This window comes from Lepidochelys kempii, chromosome 15, assembly GCF_965140265.1.
Source record: "Lepidochelys kempii isolate rLepKem1 chromosome 15, rLepKem1.hap2, whole genome shotgun sequence".
NCBI classification, from domain to species: domain Eukaryota; kingdom Metazoa; phylum Chordata; order Testudines; family Cheloniidae; genus Lepidochelys; species Lepidochelys kempii.
The window spans coordinates 26156412-26176361 of NC_133270.1; the positions used below are offsets into that span (position 1 = coordinate 26156412).

Genomic DNA, 19950 nt, shown 5'->3' on the forward strand with positions numbered 1-19950 from the left:
CTTTCTGTGGACGAAAGGAAAAGTTTAGGGGATTTCCTGAAGTCCTTAGTCCTGTCCAAGGAGAATGCTAATGTCCTTCTAATATCTAGTATATGCACAACTGTCTCCCAGTTGTCACAATGTGGTTTTGGGAAAAAACAGGGAGATGGATCTGTTGATTCATATGGAAAGTGCAGAAAAAGTAGGGAAAACTTGGGATATGGCCTTAGAGTTGTTATTTTTTATTTATTTATTTTTTAAAGACAAAGGCCATGAATGATGGGTGTGCCATCAGGGCCGCTATATCTCCTATGTGCCTAGCTGAGGTGATAGCAATTAGAAATGCTGTCGTCATGGACAGGTGTAAGAAAGAACAAGTTGCCCTGGACTCGGAGGGCGGTGTAGTCCAAGTTCTGACAACTAGATTAAAGTCCCAGGCTGGAGCGGGTGGTGTCACATGGTGGAAGAGAGTCCCAGTGCCCTTAAAAAGTCTACGCATTAGTGGTTGAGCAAACTCCAAGTGGGAAGCCATGTTCGCCATGAGATGTACCTTAAGGGAGCTGAGTGAGAGTTTAAAATGTAGTGCAAAATCAGAGGGAGGAAAGATGAGGTTGGGTCTGTGCGTTTGGAATGGTACAAACGTGGAGTCATTTCCATTCTGTAGGTAGGTATGTGAAGTGGTCAACTTGTGGCTGTGTTGCAACATGTGTTTCAGCTTGTCAGAGCATTCTGCTTCTAAGCCTTGGAACAAAGAAAGATCCAAGCCTGGAGGCAGAGGACCCCTGGGTTGGGGTGAAGGGTCAGCCCATTGTTTTGAGAGAGCGGGTGAGGAATGGGCTGACGTCAGAGAAACAGGAGGGCATATTGCCATCTGCATCAGGTAAGGGAGCCAGACTTGGTCAAGAGGGGCAATCACAATAACTCTCGCTTTGTTTAGTTGAATTTTCAACAGAATCTTGGATAGGGTAGGAAACTGGGAAAGGACATACAAGTGGGCCCTGTCCACTGGGAATATGAGGGCAATTGCCAGTGAATGTTTCCTCAAAGGGTGGCTGTATCTTGAAGCACCTGTGAATTCAGTATACACTCGTTGTGAGAAAATTCCAACTGAGACTGTTGGTTATCCCGTTCTGTATCCCTTGTAGACAGCTGAGATGAGCACATTGTGATGGGTACATCAATTCCAAAGTTTGAATGCTGTCTTGCAGAGGGAGGGAGATCTGGCAGCTCCTTGGCAGTTTATACAAAACATACAGGTCACATTAAGTCCATCATAACCTTTGTGTGTTGTTTTTGATGAAAGGCAGAGTTTGTGCACAGGCATTCCTGACACCCCTAACCCCAAAAGAGTGATATGGAAGGTCATTTCTGTGGAAGACCATTTGTCCTGAATCTTGTTTTTGTGTAGGTGAGCTCCCCAGCATATTAGGGAGACATGTGTCCCAGGGTGGTGAATGCGGGTAGTGAGGAGCGCTCTCGCTTGTACTTCATCAGGTTGGTGCTGATAAAGTCCAGTCACTGTACTGGGGTTAGTATGCCACTACAATGAAGTGAATCTTGGAGAATACCCTGTGTGGAGCAGTCTGTACCTATAATGATCCTGCCCCAAAGGTAAGCAGTAGGAAATCTCCTGTACGATGGTTGTATTGAGATATGGAAGTAGGCAGTCTAAGTTCAGGGCTAGAAATCAACCTCTTTGCTCTCGAGCTGGTCCTAACTACTGTGAAGTAAGGTAAGGTGACTTCTGAGTGGTGTGACAGGTGTATAGATGGCAGCTGATGCTGTAAGGTATCATTGTTCAGGCCCCCGACCAGCTCATCGAAGTGCTTATAAGAGGCAGTTTGAGAGGTCATGGACTGGGGTGCAGACTGTTCTCACTTTTGACCCCTGGGCCTCTTACACTGTGGCTCATAAGAGCACAGAGATGGTAAGTATTGAGAAGATTGTGATCTGTGGTGTGGTTGAGAGGAAAATCTTCTCTTCTGTTCCACAGTGTAGATTCCTAAGGAGTGTAGTGCGGTCTGAGAATCCTTCAGGATGTGGAAAGAAAATCTGTCTTCTCCGCAAAGAGTTTGGAAAATACAGTGGGGAGATTTATATATATAGAGAACATGAAACAATGAGAGTTACCATACACACTGTAACAAGAGTGATAAGGTAAGGTGAGCTATTACCAGCAGCAGAGCGGGGGGACGGGGGAACGACACCTTTTTTAGTGATAATCAAGGTGGGCCATTTTCAGCAGTTGACAAGAATGTGTGAGGAACGCGGGGGGGGGGGGGGAATAAACATGGGGAAATAGTTTTACTGTGTGTAGTGACCCATCCCCTCCCAGTCTTTATTCAAGCCTAAGTTAATTGTATCCAGTTTGCAAATTAATTCCAATTCAGCAGTCTCTTTTTGGCATCCGGTTTTGAAAGTTTTCTGTTGAAGAATTGCAACTTTTAGGTCTGTAATCGAGTGACCAAAGAGATTGAAGTGTTCTCCGACTGGTTTTTGAATGTTATAATTCTTGACGTCTGATGTGTGTCCATTTATTCTTTTACGTAGAGACTGTCCAGTTTACCAATGTACATGGCAGAGGGGCATTGCTGGCACATGATGGCATACATCACATTGGTAGATGCGCAGGTGAATGAGCCTCCGATAGTGTGGCTGATGTGATTAGGCCCTATGATGGTGTCCCCTGAATAGATATGTGGGCACAGTTGGCAACGGGCTTTGTTGCAAGGATAGGTTCCTGGGTTAGTGTTTTTGTTGTGTGGTTGCTGGTGAGTATTTGCTTCAGGTTGGGGGGCTATCTGTAAACAAGGACTGGCCTGTCTCCCAAGATCTGTAAGAGTGATGGGTCATCCTTCAGGATAGGTTATAGATCCTTGGTGATCGCGTTGGAGAGGTTTTAGTTGGGGGCTGAAGGTGATGGCTAATGGCGTTCTGTTATTTTCTTTGTTTGGGCCTGTCCTGTAGTAGGTGACTTCTGGGTACTCTTCTGGCTCTGTCAATCTGTTTCTTCACTTCAGTAGGTAAGTACTGTAGTTGTGAGAACGCTTGATAGAGATTTTGTAGGTGTTTGTCTCTGTCTGAGGGGTTGGAGCAAATGCGGTTGTATCACAGAGCTTGGCTGTAGACAGTGGATCATGTGCTGTGGTGTGGATGGAAGCTGGAGGCATGTAGGTAGGCACAGCGGTCAGTAGGTTTCCAGTATAGGGTGGTGTTTATGTGACCATCGCTTATTAGCACCATAGTATCCAGGAAGTGGATCTCTTGTGTGGACTGGTCCAGGCTGAGGTTGACGGAAATTGTTGAAATCATGGTGGAATTCCTCAAGGGCTTCTTTTCCATGGGTCCAGATGAAGACGTCATCAATGTAGCGCAAGTAAAGTAGGGGCATTAGGGGACAAGAGCTGAGAAACCGTTGTTCTAAGTCAGCCATAAAAATGTTGGCATACTGTGGGGCCATGCGGGTACCCATAGCAGTGCCGCTGATCTGAAGGTATACATTGTCCCCAAATGTGAAATAGTTATGGATGAGGACAAAGTTCAGCCACCAGGTTTGCTGTGACATTATCGGGGATACTGTTCCTGATGGCTTGTAGTCCATCTTCGTGTGGAACGCTGGTGTAGAGGGCTTCTACGTCCGTAGTGGCTAGGATGGTGTTTTCAGGAAGATCACCAATAGAGTGTAGTTTCCTCAGGAAGTCAGTGGTGTCTTGAAGATAGCTGGGAGTGCTGGTAGCGTAGGGCCTGAGGAGGGAGTCTACATAGCCAGGCAACCCTGCTGTCAGGGTGCCAATGCCTGAGATGATGGTGTGTCCAGGATTTCCAGGTTTATGGATCCTGGGTAGCAGATAAAATACCCCTGGTTGGGGTTCTAGGGGTGTGTCTATGTAGATTTGTTCTTGTGCTTTTTCAGGGAGTTTCTTGAGCAGATGGTATAGTTTCTTTTGGTAACCCTCAGTAGGATCAGAGCGCAATGGCTTGTAGAAAGTGGTGTTGGAGAGCTGTCTAGCAGCCTCTTGTTCATATTCCAACCCATTCATGATGACGACAGCACCTCCTTTGTCAACCTTGTTGATTATGATGTCAGAGTTGACACAGATAAGGAAGGGACAACTGCTCCTTTGGTCAGAGGCCAAAGGCGATAGAAAAGGAAATGGGTGGGGGGGTTCGCCCGTGCAGTGCTAAATAGCCTCGAGGCAGACCACGAGGGAGGGAGAGCACATGTGCGGGCTCAACGGGACACTGCTACCAAAAATCTCTGATTAGAGGTGCAGGGGCACACAGACACCTAAAGTGGAGCACCCACAGGGACACTACTCGAAGAAGTTGTTTTCATTACCATGTAACTCAACATAGAGACACGGGATTATTCTAATTAGAAATTGTCTTTATATATAATAAATTGTGGTAGTGGGAATATCCATAATCAGCTCCCTGTGCTTACCCCTATATTTACAAACTGAGCGGCAGAGTCCTCCAGTTTGGATTCGAGTATCCATAAACAACCACTTAAAGAGTCAAAAGTCGAACAAAGATTCCAATGGTCTGCTGAAAACTGAAGCTCAAATGAGCCTTCATAAATTAAAAAAAAAAAAATCATTCTAATAAAGTAAATAAGATCTGTGCATTGAAAATTACCTCATATTTGAATTGATAAGATAACCACAAACATGTCAATGGCGTTGCTCCCAATTACACTAACTTCTTGAAAAAGCTTAATTAGATAACAATAGACACCAGGCATCCCCAGTCCCCAGAGTGGAGTTTTAATCATTAGAAATTTCACACACTATATAAAAGGATCTTAAAATACACTGATTGTTTTTAATAGGAAATACACTTGGAATAACACAAAGAAATTACACATGCTGTCCTTTTGTAAAGATCAAACTGACATGGGTAAGGTGGCGCTATGTAGCCAAGGACCGGATCGTCCAACTAACAGCCTGAGCACAGCAGGCATTGGCACATACCCAGATAATGCAGTAAGACATCCTACCAGGAGAAGGCAGGATGCCATATGTAGAACTGGTTTAAAGCACCATGGGGGAATGTTTGCTGCCTTCGCAGAACAAAAGGTTCACAGTTAGTGATTGTTGTGCATATGGACAGGAGAATATAGACATCTGTACTGTGACTCGGTCATGTCCCTTACTGCACTTTAAATGGCATTAGGCAGGCAGCTCTCCTAGTCTTTTGTGCACCATGGCAAATGTACAGTCTGGATCCTCCATCCCTTTTTGATAATTGCACAAAAATATGTGACTGCCCCAAAACTTTCTCCTCCCTGCAGAAACATGCAGGCACAGGCAGGATCCAGCCCTATGTCTGGATATTTATGTCTCTTTCCTGGTTGAAGAGTCACATGACTATATCTATCATCATACATGCAGCAACAATAGCTCTCCCTGGAAGAACCACTGTTGAGATTGTAAAGCAAGTCCTCCATGTCTGGACAATCTGCAGTTTTTCAGAGCTGGGATGCTTAAAAGGACATTTATTACAGGTGTTGTCTGATAAAAATGGTAAACTGTTAATCTCATTATTGTTTGTAACACCTTCTTAGAAGCTTAAAGGCAAAATTACTTTCACCACCAGCTACGTGCATTTTGGCAACAGCTCCTTGTATGTCCAGGATGCAGTTCAAACTTCCTGTAACAGTTTTTAAAGCCTCAAAGAGTCTGGGGCTTCAGAGGCTTCCCACCACATAACCTAGCGCTGCAGTTAATATCCTTATTATAGGGCAGCACCTAGTTAGGAAATTGATATCAAAGAAATTAATCCTGATTTGTATCCATGTTGACTTTCCGCTCTTTGGCAAGGATGGTGTCCCTAGCCTGTTGGCCAGAAACTGGGAATGGGTGACAGAGGATGGATCACTTGATGATTACCTGTTCTATTAATTCCCTCTGAAGCACCTGGCATTGGCCACTGTCAGAAGACAGTATACTGAGCTAGATGGACCTTTGGTCTGACCCAGTATGGCCGTCCTTATGTTCTTAATGTTCCTTTAATGTCATTTTTTTGTGTGTAATTTACATGCTACCAAAAAAAAAAAATGTCTACACTCAGTTTTGAGACCTGCATATAAAGAGACAACTTCTCTGAAGGGATATCCAAAGATTCTGCTGTATCTAGAAAGTCTCAAATGAGTCTCTTCTATGAATAATTTAAAAAAAAAGTATATTATAGCACGTTAATTTCTTAATGTAGTCCATTCAAAGGATTTTTTCTATATAACATTTTAGTCTTCTTTATGCTTCAGGAAAACAATGTTCTCCGGAAAACAGGACATAGGTAATTAAACAGGTGAGACAAACTACTGTATTCAGTGATGTGGAGTTTTACAGAACCAGTTGGGGTAAATCATATACAATTCATACCCTCCTGTCTTAAGCAGGGATACATTTAAATCATAGGAGATTGGATTACTGCTCTGTATTGCAAATACAACTTCATTAGCTACATAAAGCCTATTTGTTAATTTAGTAAGAGACCCTTTGAAGTGAAGTAATTCATTTTCCTGATAAGAAGGGAAACTGAAAACTAAACTTGTGTCAGTTCCTTACACAGCATATGAGCTCCTAAATCATCTGACACTATTCAATGGGGACACTGCCATCCGGAAAGGTGACAATCTAACAGCCCTGGAGATTGAAATCCCATTTATCGACAAGACAGATGGACAGTGCCAGAGTAAGACTCCCCACACTGCCTTTCCAATGTGTCTCCATCCAGAAAAGGGGAGAGCTCAGCTCCACGCTCAATTCAATCCTTAACTTATCTGACAGCAAGGGGGTCAATTAGTGTCAGAGATGGTTGTGTTTTTCTGACATGGACACCTGTTCACTGAGAGCTGGGCTCAGATCACTAAGCGCATTTCCCAGAGGCCTGTCAACACCTTTCAGTCACTACCAAACAAGATTAGATCTGAACAAGTGACCCAGAATCAGAGATGAAAGGCTATATCCAGTGGGTCAGAGAAAGTAGGGGAGTGTGTTGCATGTGCCCTATACTAGGACATACACGTAAGTATTAAGAAGTAAACGCACACATATGCTCCTGCACAAAATCTGTCAATTAAAAATACATCCCTAAACATTGGTTGATCTCTCATATATAGAGAGAGCATCCCCTTGTGAGCAGTTGATCAAAAGAGAATATGGTTCCCAAATTGTGGTCCATGGATTGCTGACTCGTCATATGGTGATGGTTCCACTGCCTATTTTCCTGACATTACTTGCCCATGTAAGCTGTTGCTGTAGCTGACCCAGGGCTGTTATTCTATTGCCAGTGGGATGGAAATTAGTCTATGCAATTGAGACTGGGAGGGGAGATGCTCCATGACACCATCATGGTCCACGTAATGAGGAAGTCTGAGAACCCATGCTTTAAAAAATAAAAACCCAACCCCACCTCAGAAAAGTCCATAAAACTGGGATCTCTCAGTACAGATAGGAACCAGAGTAGAATTTGTACTGAAGCCAGATAGCAACAACCTCCTTGGCAGCACCAGAAACTGAAATCATTCCAAGTCTCTCCAAGCCAGGTACAGCAATGATGCCTGCTGAAATAGGAGTGTTCTTCCTTTCTCTTGGCAACAAACTCACACTGGCATATTCAGAGAACTCACCCTCATGCTGCTGACAGAAAGAAACAAACTTCACATAATGCACTTTGAGGAAGAGTTCTCTATGCTGTGTGTATGAAGTTAATAGCTAAAATGAATTCTTACATCTCCCCTTCTGTCCTTGTTATCTGCTGCCGTCACTGAAGTTGTCACAATGTAATGAACTAGGCAGACATATGGGGCTGGCACCTTACTGTCTGTCTAACTGGAGCCCCTAAATTTTTTGAATCGTCCTTTTCTGGAAGGTGACCAAAAGGGTGTTCCCTTCAGCCTGGCAACCAGACATCTGACACGACAGTCTTAATGGTGTTGTCAAGGCAGTCACTGTATTTGGCTGTCTGTGGTGATAAACTGCCATGGTTTGTAGTTTCTTCTTAGGTGACATTTTCACACTACATGAGATAACCAGGACCTCTCCGTAGTCTACCAAATTTCCAGCCTGGAATGTATTCTGTTTTTATCGAAATCTGAGCCTATGACAGAAAATCTTTCATTCTAAACCTTAACATTTCCACTCTCTCATAACCTTTCAAATTCAAGAACTTAGAAGTACGAAAAGCTTAATTCTCCTCCTAACTATACCTCTCCCTAACTGCCTTCTTGTTCTCCAGCACCTTACCTTTGATTTAAAAATCAAGTCTCTATACATCTCATGGTTGCAAATAAAACTTACAGAATGTGATCCAAGTTTAATCAATACAGTGATGCCTGCCTGAGTTTGCACTGAACATAAAATAATCACTCCAAGAGATGTTAACTGACCCAGTTCATCTCAGTGAAGTGTTAACTCCCCAGTGATGCTAATTTAAATGTCAACACTGTTGTCTATTACACTATTGATCAAAGCACAAAGAAAAGGGAGAGATGATATTTTGAAAATCTGCACAATCTACTGAGAGTGACATTTCATTTTGGTGCCCCAAGAGGATGAAACTTGGGATATACTGCCACTTATTTTTCTCCCCAATCAAGAAGGAGCCAAACCTAAGTACCTTAGCAGAGCATCTGACCTCTAGCAACGGGAAACCAAGCCAAAGGACCCCAGCACAGTCCATGGATATATACAAACCCCACCAAGGGACAGCTGACAACATGCATAATCATATTTTGAACATCTGCACAGTTTACTGTAAGTAGCATCTCAGTTTGGCATTTAAAAGGATGCAGATTATTTTGTAAGTGGAGCCGGGTTTGTGTGAAGCTTTGATGTGTACCACAACCTTTCTTCTCTGCCCAATTCAACCCCTGGTCTCAGGGCTTAATTCTTATTTCAGATTATATAGGGGCAGATCACAAAGCAGCTTGTGAAATCAATTACCATGATTGTGTGCAAACACACAAAACATATACAGAGTAGCCAATTCTACAAGCAGCGATCAGAATTGCACTCTCTGTGGCTTACCAAAATGAGTACCATGTATTGTGATTCCAAGCTCCAAGTTTGTGGAAGATGGCTGTGCTACACACTATATGTTTATAGCTTTTTTATTTAAATGGCATCTGGGCTGCTTCTAAGCAGCTGTGACATAGTTTATGCTGAAAAAGTACAGACCCTATACTTCTACAACACAACTTCTACAACATACTTCTACAACACATTTTTCTTCACACGAGAGCTGTATAAGCCATGATAAGCAGGACATATCTTCTTTACTCTGTGGTGCAAAGAATAATAAATAAAACCACATTGTCCAGAGAGGCAGCAATGACTAGTGGTCGAAGCACAGGAGTGGGGGTTACTACTCATCATTCGAAATCAGAGCAAATGATTATGAATGGGTTATATACTTTAAAAAATATATGGAATTTATAAAGGAAGGGCTAATAGAAATTTTAACCTTGCTTTTTCTAGCTGAAACTGCTCAAACATGAATAAATAAATAAATAAAAATAATACACTAATGGATTCATCTTCACATCACCTTTGTGAGTATTAATATCCCCATTTTAGAGACAGGGAAACAAAGACACAGAGAGATAAAATAACTTACCTAAGGTGACAGAGTTGGGACTAGAACGAACTAGACCATGTTAAAAATTAGGCTTTTTGCCTATTCTTGAGATTTCCCCTTTGCCCTTAAAGCAGATGAGGTCATCACTCCTGCACAATCCCAGATGCTATGTCTATTACCTAAAGACTAGTTCTGTCTTAGCAGCCACTCACTTATCCCACCATCTCCAAAGAAAGTACACTGTACCATTAGGCAATAACCATCATGCTGCAGAGGGCAATGGAGGAAACAAAAAAGAGAAGGGGGAAACTAAGGAAAGAAAATGCCTTTCAGAAAGTTAGATGGGTCTGTTTTTTGTACCAGGACCAAGTATTTAAATCAATAAATTTAGATCAAGTATTTAAATCAGCTAATCAGACATACCTGAAAGCACAGTGGATTAAAAAGGCATATTAAAATACATGGATACATATAAAATAAGACTCTCTCTCTATGTATGTGTTTATGTACATGGGCTATACCATGCACTGCATAGCAAGGGTACACAAACTTTGTGACACTGAGGGCAGTTCCAACCAGAACGGACCTGATTAAGCAGATCAGATTGTAGATGTCCATATCTGTAATATGGAGAAGCAGTCTATGCAGACAAGAAGGCCAACCATGCAATATTCTCCTTCCAGATCTGAGTGGCATTCAGATCAGGAGGGGACCATTGCATGCTAGGACTTGTCTCTGTGGGCTTCCCTCACATTGAGGACAAGTGTTTGCATAACGCTACAGGCCTCACTTTGTGTACTTCTATTGTGTGCACGGCCTATGGAATATACATTTTATAACTTTAAAAGCAGTTATACCCACCTTCATATCCTCCAGAAGTGCCTGAGGATCCTCAATGCCTTCCGGAACACACTTCTTGTTCTCTGGGAGAGATTCAAGCTTTTCTACTAGGGCTTTCAAACCTTTCAGTTCAAACTCTGTGAGATGAGTCCACTTGGTTGAGACTTCTGTAGCTGGCGACCCTGTTGGTGTTTTGGGATAGTCCGTGGGGGTTGTTGACTTTACACTGTCATCTGACTCATTGGACAAAGTTCTTTTGAGGTACCTCATTACTGTGGCTTTCTGTTTTTTCCCTGCAACATCCTTCCCTTCAGAGTGTGTGCTGTTGGGTGAGGAGCAACCATCACCCAAGGACTTTGTGTTCTTATCCAAATTGTCTTCTTTCTCCTCCCGGGTATGAGCATCACAAGATTCTTCATCCATGTCTAACCAGGAATCTGATGAGAAGCTGTCTATGCTGGGTTTTCTTGTGGCATCTGAAAGACACACAAAGAAAATTAAATCTTTATCCTGATGAATTTGTAGTTTAAACAGTCCTCCTGTCAGGACTAGCGATCACCAGATTAGACTGGCACATGGTCGTGCCTGGTAACTCTTACACACATCTAGGAAGTGAGTTTTGTTCAGATAATTTAAAACTGATTTTGCTGGGTTTCATTAACATCTATTTCACGCAAATGACTGAACAATATGGCTTTTCAAAAAGTTTCAAATCTCTAAACTCCCTCAGTTAAGGGTAGAGGGAAAAAAATCACAATTCATATATTTGAGACGTATCATTAATTTTCCAGAAAAAACAGGTGAGATCAGATTTGACATTCATATTTCTAAGCTAGAAACACAAGCAGGGGGAAAAAAAAAACCACCTTACTGCCATTCTTTCATGCCTTCTTTATAGATTACAAAGCAAAAACTATTTTTTTTTCCTTTGCAGATCATCGTCAATAAAACATACAAATATTTGGTTTTATATGGTCTCTATCATCCAATAATCTTAAAGCACTGCAAGAACACTCATTACCTCTGTTAGACAGATCAATACTATTATGCCTATTTTAAAGATGTGAATCTGAAGCACAGAGAAGTGAAGTGACTGACACAGTGTCCCACAACTGAATAACCATTACTATTATGAATACAGCCCCAAACGCATGCTGGTTGCTTTATAGATAAATAGAAGGACAAGAGGCTGAATGGTCAAAAAGAGTTAGCCTCCTAACTTCTATTTAGGCTCCTATGAAATCAATGGCAGTTAGGAGCCTAACTCTTTTTCAGCATTTAGCCCGAAGTCCCTGGTTCCGAAGAATTTACATTCTTAGGTCTCGTCTACAGTAGGCTTTTCCCCTGAAAATACCCACTGCTGCTGACCCCAGAGCAGCTCCAATGATGACAGCATTACAAGAAGGGTACTGAACAAGGCTCTAAAAGCCTTTTAACTGCAGTTTTGTTTATACCTGCTTTTCTACAAAACAATATGGTTATCCTGTCTACACTAGCATTTTCCCCATTACTACCACTAGCAGAGATGAACTGGTGTTAATTGGTGGGAATTTCTAGTTAAAAATGCTCGTGTAGGCAGCACCCAACCAAGTCAATGGGACTTTTGACACTGACTTCAACGGGAGTAGGATCCAGTCCTAGACAGACATATGCAAAAAAAAAAAAAAAAGAGAGAAGAGATACAGCAATAAACATGTGACTGAGCAATGAAGTGTCTCATCTCCTTGTTTTCATTTACTTGTTTTCAGCAGTCCAAATTTTGAGTCTTTCCACAGTTTCTCTTCACCCAAAACTTTTATTTGAGGAAGGACTAAAACACTAAGGCTAAGTCTACATTAGCACTTTACTTGGTATAACTTATGTCACTCAGGGGTATGAAAAAAAAATCCTCTGAGTGACATAAGTTACACCCAACAGAAGCACTGGTGTGGACAGCGCTGTCAGCGGGAGACGCTCTCCCACCGACATAGTTACCATCACTCCTTGGAGATGATTTAATTATGTTGATGGGAGAGCTCTCTCCTGTCAGCATAGAGGCTACATGACAGATCTTACAGCGCACAGCTGCGTCAGTACAGCTGTGCTGCATCAAGCTTGATAGTGTAGACATGGCCTAAGTAAGGACTTCAGGATTTGGCTGCATTATAATAATAAGCAAACTTCCCACAAATACTGAAGCAAAGAATCACAGAGATTGGAAGTGAACCTCTATGACAGAGAAGGTTCTGACTGTGAGTGAAAGAATGTGCCATCATCTTCTCAGAAAACAAACTGTACTTACTAGCTGGAAGACTGAAAGATGCAGCAAGCAGACAGTTGTTGCTTAACTGCTAAATTCAGGCATGCTAGGAAAAAATCCTCATGAGGTTTTGTCTACGCTGCGAAAATGAGTTCAGTTAGGTAACACCTGATAGAAATGAAGGGAGCATTTCACATTTATCAAGGCTATTGGGCTATTATTTCAAACAAACAGACATCACAGAATGTTTTCCTCACAATCTTATTAGATTGAGAATTATTTTTTGGGGAGAAGGCTTAAACTGATTTTCTGGGAGAACAAGACAGAAGCCTCAAAAAACAAAAAAAATCAAACCAAAACAAAAAAGTATTGGGCCACTGACCCAGCAGGCCCTAACCCAGTCAAGCCCTGGTTACAGTGAAGGTAAATATCCTCCTTCTCTCTATCCCCTTCTCTCTGTCCCTTCCAATACGCCCCCCCCCCACCCCTTGTAAAGGCTTTAACATAATCAAATTCAGTATTTAGTGCATTGAATAGTTTATTCGGTGTGATATAATGATTGACAACAACACTCAGAAGCAGCCACTTTCTTTGGTTTCTGCTAACTCTCCCCAGTGCCAGGCTGCCCTCCTAGAGTCTGTTTACGCTAGGAAGTGTACTATGAGAAAACGTTAAGCTAACATATTTTAATTAATGCACAGTCAAACACCACTATGATTACCCACAGCCAGCTAACACTGTTTTTTCTTTGTCCACACTAGGTGCTTTCATTCATAGGCCTCAAAATGCTTTACAGAGCAGGTAAAAGTCATTATCTCCATTTTACAGGTGGGAAAACTGATGCACAGGAAGGGGAAATGATTTGCCCAGAGTCACCCAGAAAACCAGAAGCAGAGCCAGGAACTGGACCCAGTTCTCCTGAGTTCCAGGCTGGTGCCCTATCCCAGAGGCCACACAGCCTTTCTGTTAAATTAAAACATATTCATAAACACATTTTCTGATCATTTAAATTTCAGCAATGTTAGCTACTTCACAGCTGATTAAAGTATGGAAGTCTTGTCTACGCTGGAGGGATTTTGGTGATTGGTGGCCAGCGTAGCTGCAGCAGAACCCCAGGTGTGGATATGAAAAGCAGTTATAATTGTAATTTGCACCAGTGCAACTTCGTCTACTTGACCATGTGGAACAGTGAAAATCGTGGCTTACACGGACTTTGCCTGCCTACACTATGTCTTTGTATAGGCACAGCTATGCTAGGTGGTTGCCACTGATAGCTGTAACTGGGGTAGGTCACCTAAGAAAGGAGAAGGAGATCATATTGTCAACATCTACTGCAAATGATGTTTTGGTGCCACTAGTGGGTGGCACATGAGATACACCACCACCTTTTATCTCTGATCTAATCAGTGGAACCAAAAGGCCAGAGGGAAGGAGTGGAGCCCAGTGGGGCATCCTAACTCCGCTAATAAACCCAGGCCCCACCCCTCAAAGCAGTGGAGCCCTGGTCCAATCTGGGAATAATAGTAAGGTCAGGCATCTTCCTCCCCAATTATATTGGCTGCTGTTCCTCCCTCTGCTGGAGGCGATCTGCACTCAACCAATGTTGTTGTGTTGGTTACACTTGGTTCATGCCTTCCAGTCCTACACTTCTATGGTTCTATGGTTGCAAGCTTTTCTCTGCTAGCACAAGGGCTAAAAATGTTTTTTTCCCCCCACTGAAAGCGGAGATTCTCTCAGCATGCCACAGCTCTGGGAGCTGGGACACTAGGCATATGTCCTAATGTGCTTATGCCTCAGTGGGCAGTGTTATTCAGCATCTCTCCACACCCCCACTTTGTGCAAATCTCAGTGGAGCTGAAGGGTTGCAAAGCAGCTCTCTGTTGCCCTGTCCCACTCCTCCAGCCTGTTTTACAGCTGGTTCAGGGGGAATTTCCTCAGCAGTTCTCCTGCTCCTGGAGCTGTCTTCCCTTTGGGCTCATTTTGCCCCGTGACCTCCCCAGTACGTTCCCCCCCCATTCTCCAAAGCATAAACAGGGAGACTTGAAAAGGGATAATTTATAAAGATGAAGAGCAGGCTCAGCATCCCACTCATGCTGAGGCCCCTCGTGCTGCCTGACACACAGAGAAAGTTGGGGGAAGAAAGAGGCAGGATGCCGCAACCAGAGACTGGCCATTACAGGTTCATTAAGAGTTGAGGGTTGGACTTTTATGCCAACACATCCCATTAGTTATGGTGTGCTGGGGTCTGTCCCGGGGCCTGTCCAGGGGCCTGTCCACCTTAGGCATTTTTACACAAGTACAGCTACACCAGTGCAAGCCCCCAGTGTAGATAAACTCAACTGGTGTACAGCAAGCCCCAAGCTGTCCAGGTACAGCACATGTACAATGGGGTTTGCACTGGTGCAACTAGGGGGATTAAGATTCAGTGTTAAACAAAGGGTTAATCCCCAACTGGGAGTTTTCTGTTTCCCTTGCTAAGTATGTTATTTGTTCCTTTTTCTTGTTTATAAAATCTCCCTAAAGGAAAAGACCCTGCTGACTGCAATTGTGGTTTCCTCTGCTTAGTCATTCCACCAGCCAACACTGCATTATAACTATTTTTAAAAGCTATTTTGTAGCCCGGGCTCCCACCTGGCATAGGTAAACAATTTGTAGAAGAGATCTAACAGGGTTTGTTCCATCCCCCATTGCCACTTTAAAGCCATGTTACCAGAAACATTGTTTAAATGGCCTCCATGGAACTGCACATGGGGCCTAACTGAGTGTTTTAAAATGTTTAAATGCTGTACTGTGCTTACTTTTTAAAGCAATCTATTAAATAAAGAAGTGGTGTCTCCCAGCATCATAAGCATATGTATTCCTCTGTGAATTGGGGTCACTGCTTCATATGCACATCAGGGTTTGTGCCAATCCAGAACACTACAGTATACAAACTTGACTTTCTTATCATCACATATTATCCTGAGTGTCTTTGGCTACCCCCAGGCCAAGAATCACTCACTGTAGGTCTCCCTCCTAACACAATTTAAATCCTTTCAAAAAAGGACAGGGGAAAAAATGCTCACACATACAACAATTCTGGATATGGAAAACAGAGAGATTGCGTGGTGTTGTAATCCAGAAAAAGAAAGGGTGATCAGTCTTAGCACAGGACAAGGAGATAGGAACTCCCAATTTCTAAAGCAATAACTCTCTGTATAGCCTTGGGCAAATCACAATCACTCTCCCTCAGTTTGCCCGTCTGCAAAACAGGGATGATTATACATAGTTACCTTCTTCAATAGAGGATTAAGTTGCTAACTTTCCCTTCAGCAGTACAGTGTGTTCAATATATACTCTTCTGCTACACTAGGAATTGCCATTCTCAGCTCCAAAGTCTGGTACTTTGTGTCAGAGAGGTAGCGAGTGAGTTCTTTATAGCAGCCTAAAAAAGGAAATGATGGCATCGAGGAATCTAATCATAGTATTTTCCCAAATAAAAATCACCTAACATAATCCATAAACTCTCTTTCAGTGGGAAATCCACTATACTGTGTGTGAAGGAAAAAAGGAATGGCTTCTCCATCATTCCATATGGCACATTTCTATTACCCATCAGGCTGTATGTACAGTGCAAACCATCCTGTGAAACATCTTACAGTGGGAATCTTAAAAGCTACAGGATACAGATAGAGTATTTTATGACTAGCACCACATCTTCTCCCAATTACTCTTTATCAGTTTAGTCTCAAGATTCACATCTGACTGAAGGACACACGTAGGTCAACTGCTGTTGAAAACATCCAACATAGACTCAACAATTCTAAGGATAAGAATCCTGTAGGCATTTCCATCTTGGAGCAGCACATGTCAAATCTGGTAGGAAGTTCATATAGAGTGCCCTTTTTGATTCCAACTGGCAGGACAAAAAACAAACAAACAAAAAACTACAGGTGATTCAAAAATTACAGACTAGGCAACTTCACCTCGGTACAGGGAGCACAGACAGAGTATAATTAAGAGCAGGACAGAGAAATATCCTAAGTAGTACAATGTGATAGGGACACAGAATCACAGCTCCTACCAAGAGAAATCATACCTCTCTCTCTTCTGTTAGAATTCTTTGAAAAAACCACCAAAATACCAAAAGTGGGAATCCAGATGATATAATAAACTTGGCCTTTTGAACAGCCGTTAGTAAGGCCCCTCACACTTATATAATCAGTTAAAAGGTACAGTCTGACAGGGAATAAAAAACAGATTATGACAAAGATGCATAAATAAATGTCTTTTTCTTAGACTAGACAGAAGATCCTAGGAGTCAATGACAGAAATCAGCACTGAGACGGACACTGTTTAGTATGCTAGTGAACTGAATTTGAAGGTGGCAGCCAGGTGATAAAATATGCTGTAGACAGAGACTGTTTAAGTGAGTAAAAAGTACACGTCTGTTCAAGAGAGCAAGGTCAGATTAAGATCCTAACATGTTTGAAGTCTGGTGGTATTAACATAATATACTGTCAAAGTGCCTGTAATCATGCCTCCCTCCATTGCACATAGCAGTGGTGTGATTTTACGGCTGAAGGTCCCAGGTTCTATCCCTGCTGAAGAATTCTAGCAGGTATTACTACATTAGGATCTGGAGTTTTGGTTCAGGTTCCAGTAAGATGGTAGGGCAAGAGAAATGTGAGACTCCAGAAGGGTCTAATCAAACTGGGGGATTAGCTCTTAATTAGCTGCTACTACCAATCTGCAAATGAAGAGCAGGAAAGTAGAGAGAGAACTCAAACAAGGAGGAAGAGAATCAGTACCTTCAGTCCTGCTCTGAGAAGCATTCCTATAATAATAAAGAAACCTTCACAACTCTGCAACAAATATCTGGAGTACAAAATTCAAGAGGAACCCTACAATAACAAACTCATGAACAACCTGACGATGTGTGCACTGCACACGTACGTACACACACACACGCATATTAACAACATTGCCATAACAAGCCAGTGGGCAGCTCCAGCAAAAAGTCCTTCCATAACAAATCCATGTGTGCATGATGGAGATAATGAAACAAATTTAAGCTTCCAACAGGTTACTGAAAATCAGGGAGAGTTAGATTTAAACAGGATTTGGAAACTTATTTAAAGAATATTTGAGAAACCTTTGAAGCCATAGGAAAAAGGAGCCTTCCTTACAATCAACCCCATTTTCATTCCCCAGGCCCAATAGCCAAGTAAGGAGACAATGTGTCTCACTGTGGGGTTTGCACAGTGCAGGAGTGCAAGTTGCTTCCCACAGCACCCAGAGAGAGAAGGCATGCCCCATGCCAGTGCTCACTGCAACTCAGGCTTCCAAACTTTCCCCCTCTTGACACAGGCCTCTTCTTCCTGCCAGGCTTGTGCTGTCCTGGCAGAGCCCCAGGGTGGATGAAAGGGTGTCTGTTGATCCTAGACAATGTGATAGTCACACAGTGGAGAGGACCAGCATTCTTCTCAGAGAGATATAGAATTTTGCTCTTTAAATCCAAGTATTTCTATAGGCAGCAGTCCTTCAAAGCACTTCTGACTTGCATCATTCACCTCTTATCCTGATTGCTCAAACTATTACTGATCTTTGGACTTATTTTTACTGAGGCTTTTTCCCTTGAAGGCTCTAAGTACCCTTTCCAGTTCAAACCATAGAGAAGCAGCATGTCTCTCAAAATTGGGGGTAAGTCTGGAGGAAAACTGGGGCCCAATTAAAGATGGCTGCTCCCTTTATCACCACCTATGCACTGATTCCTACTCTATCACCCTGAACTCCCCATTTCTATCTCCTTCCCCACAATGAACAGTCTCTTTCCATCACAACATTTTCTTCCTGCAGCAGGCATCCCAGTATTCTGGATCCAAAATACAATTTTGAGCCTAAATAATTTTAGTGCTGGTGCAAAGGGCTGGACTGACAGCCCTGGGGACACCAAAAGTTCTCTTTGCATCCACAGAATTCCTACAGTATGGGCAGTGGCAATCCAAGGTTCTCCATACTGCCTCAATCCTGGCCTAAAAGCACCATCTATAGAGCTGAAGACAATTTAATCTCCGTGGCCCATTATTCTGCTGATTCAGCCTACTGAGATTGCCAAAATGAGCCTATTTGGCACCTTGGATGCCTCACCACTAGGAAGTGGACTACGGTCATGTCTATACTACCACTTATGTCAGCAAAACTTATGTAGCTCAGGGGTATGAAAAACACACACACACACACCCTGAGCGACAAAAGTTTCGCAGGCATAACTGGTATTGTGCACAGCACTATGTCAGCGGGAGAACTTCTCCCAGCGACATAGCTACCGTTGCTTGTTGGGGGTGGTTTAATTATGTCAATGGAAGCGTTCTTCCCCGTCAGCTACACAAGAGATCTTACAGTGGCATAGCTGTACCAATGTCGCTGTAAGCTATCTAGTGTAGACATAACCTGAGACACATTCCGCATGGGTGACCAAATCACCAACAGTCACTACTGGGCTGACCTGGATTCACACTGGTGATTTAGATGGGGAAGGTTCCATATCTTATGTTCAATCTCCTGAGCCATCCCATCTCCATGCACCTCATTCATTCTAAAACGTGTTGATTTCACTGTACAACTTAATGACTCTCCACCCCTGCCTCAATGTCAGAAGCACAGCACCTCTCATGCCAGCATTCTGACATCAAAGCGCTGCTTCTTTACTTTCCAGGGGATACAAGGACAGACAGTTTTGTCAATGGTTCTTTAAAGAGCTTCTTCCCCCAGAACAAAATCAGCCAGAAGCGAGGAGTTAGTCAGCACGCCACACAGTATGCTTTGGGAGTTCCTGACTTATTAATCCTTCAGCGGAGAAGTTTGATGGCCCACAGAGGGGCTGCAGAATAGGACCCTCCATACATACAGATATGCTGAGATCTGCAGGGAGCTCCTTCAGATCTCAGAGTATCTGTGCAGACAGTCAGCTTCTCCACGCTACTCCCTGGCAGCACGGCTCACTAAAGAGTGATGCTTACCACCCATGCAGCCCCCTCACTGAAATGTCAGGATGCATTAGGTGGCCATTTATATCTTGACTGCTGGCCATTCTCTCCAAAACCTCTGGGGCTCCCAAACATTTGGTATTCACAATGATGGCCGGGAGTGGGGATAAGGGTGGGATGGAAATACTTTAGTTCCTCTCTCCACTTCCAGATGCACCAGCCTGACCTAGCCGATACTTGTGCTACATTCAGCCTTTCTGTGCCTAAAAGCAAGATGACATGGCCCAGTGGTCCTTTGGAAATAAAATAAATGAAGCTGATAGGCAAGGCTAGAACTCTAGC

General features: G+C 42.9%; 1 protein-coding gene across 4 annotated transcripts in view; it reads right to left on the reverse strand.

Annotated features, from left to right (window-relative positions):
• KDM2B (lysine demethylase 2B) overlaps positions 1-19950 on the reverse strand; it is a 176010-nt gene that overhangs the window by 56092 nt on the left and 99968 nt on the right. For all 4 annotated transcript variants that reach the window (XM_073313300.1, XM_073313301.1, XM_073313303.1 and 1 more), the window contains one exon: positions 10423-10877. In XM_073313300.1, coding sequence (XP_073169401.1) covers positions 10423-10877 — 455 coding nt within the window. The remainder of the gene's footprint in view (positions 1-10422; positions 10878-19950) is intronic.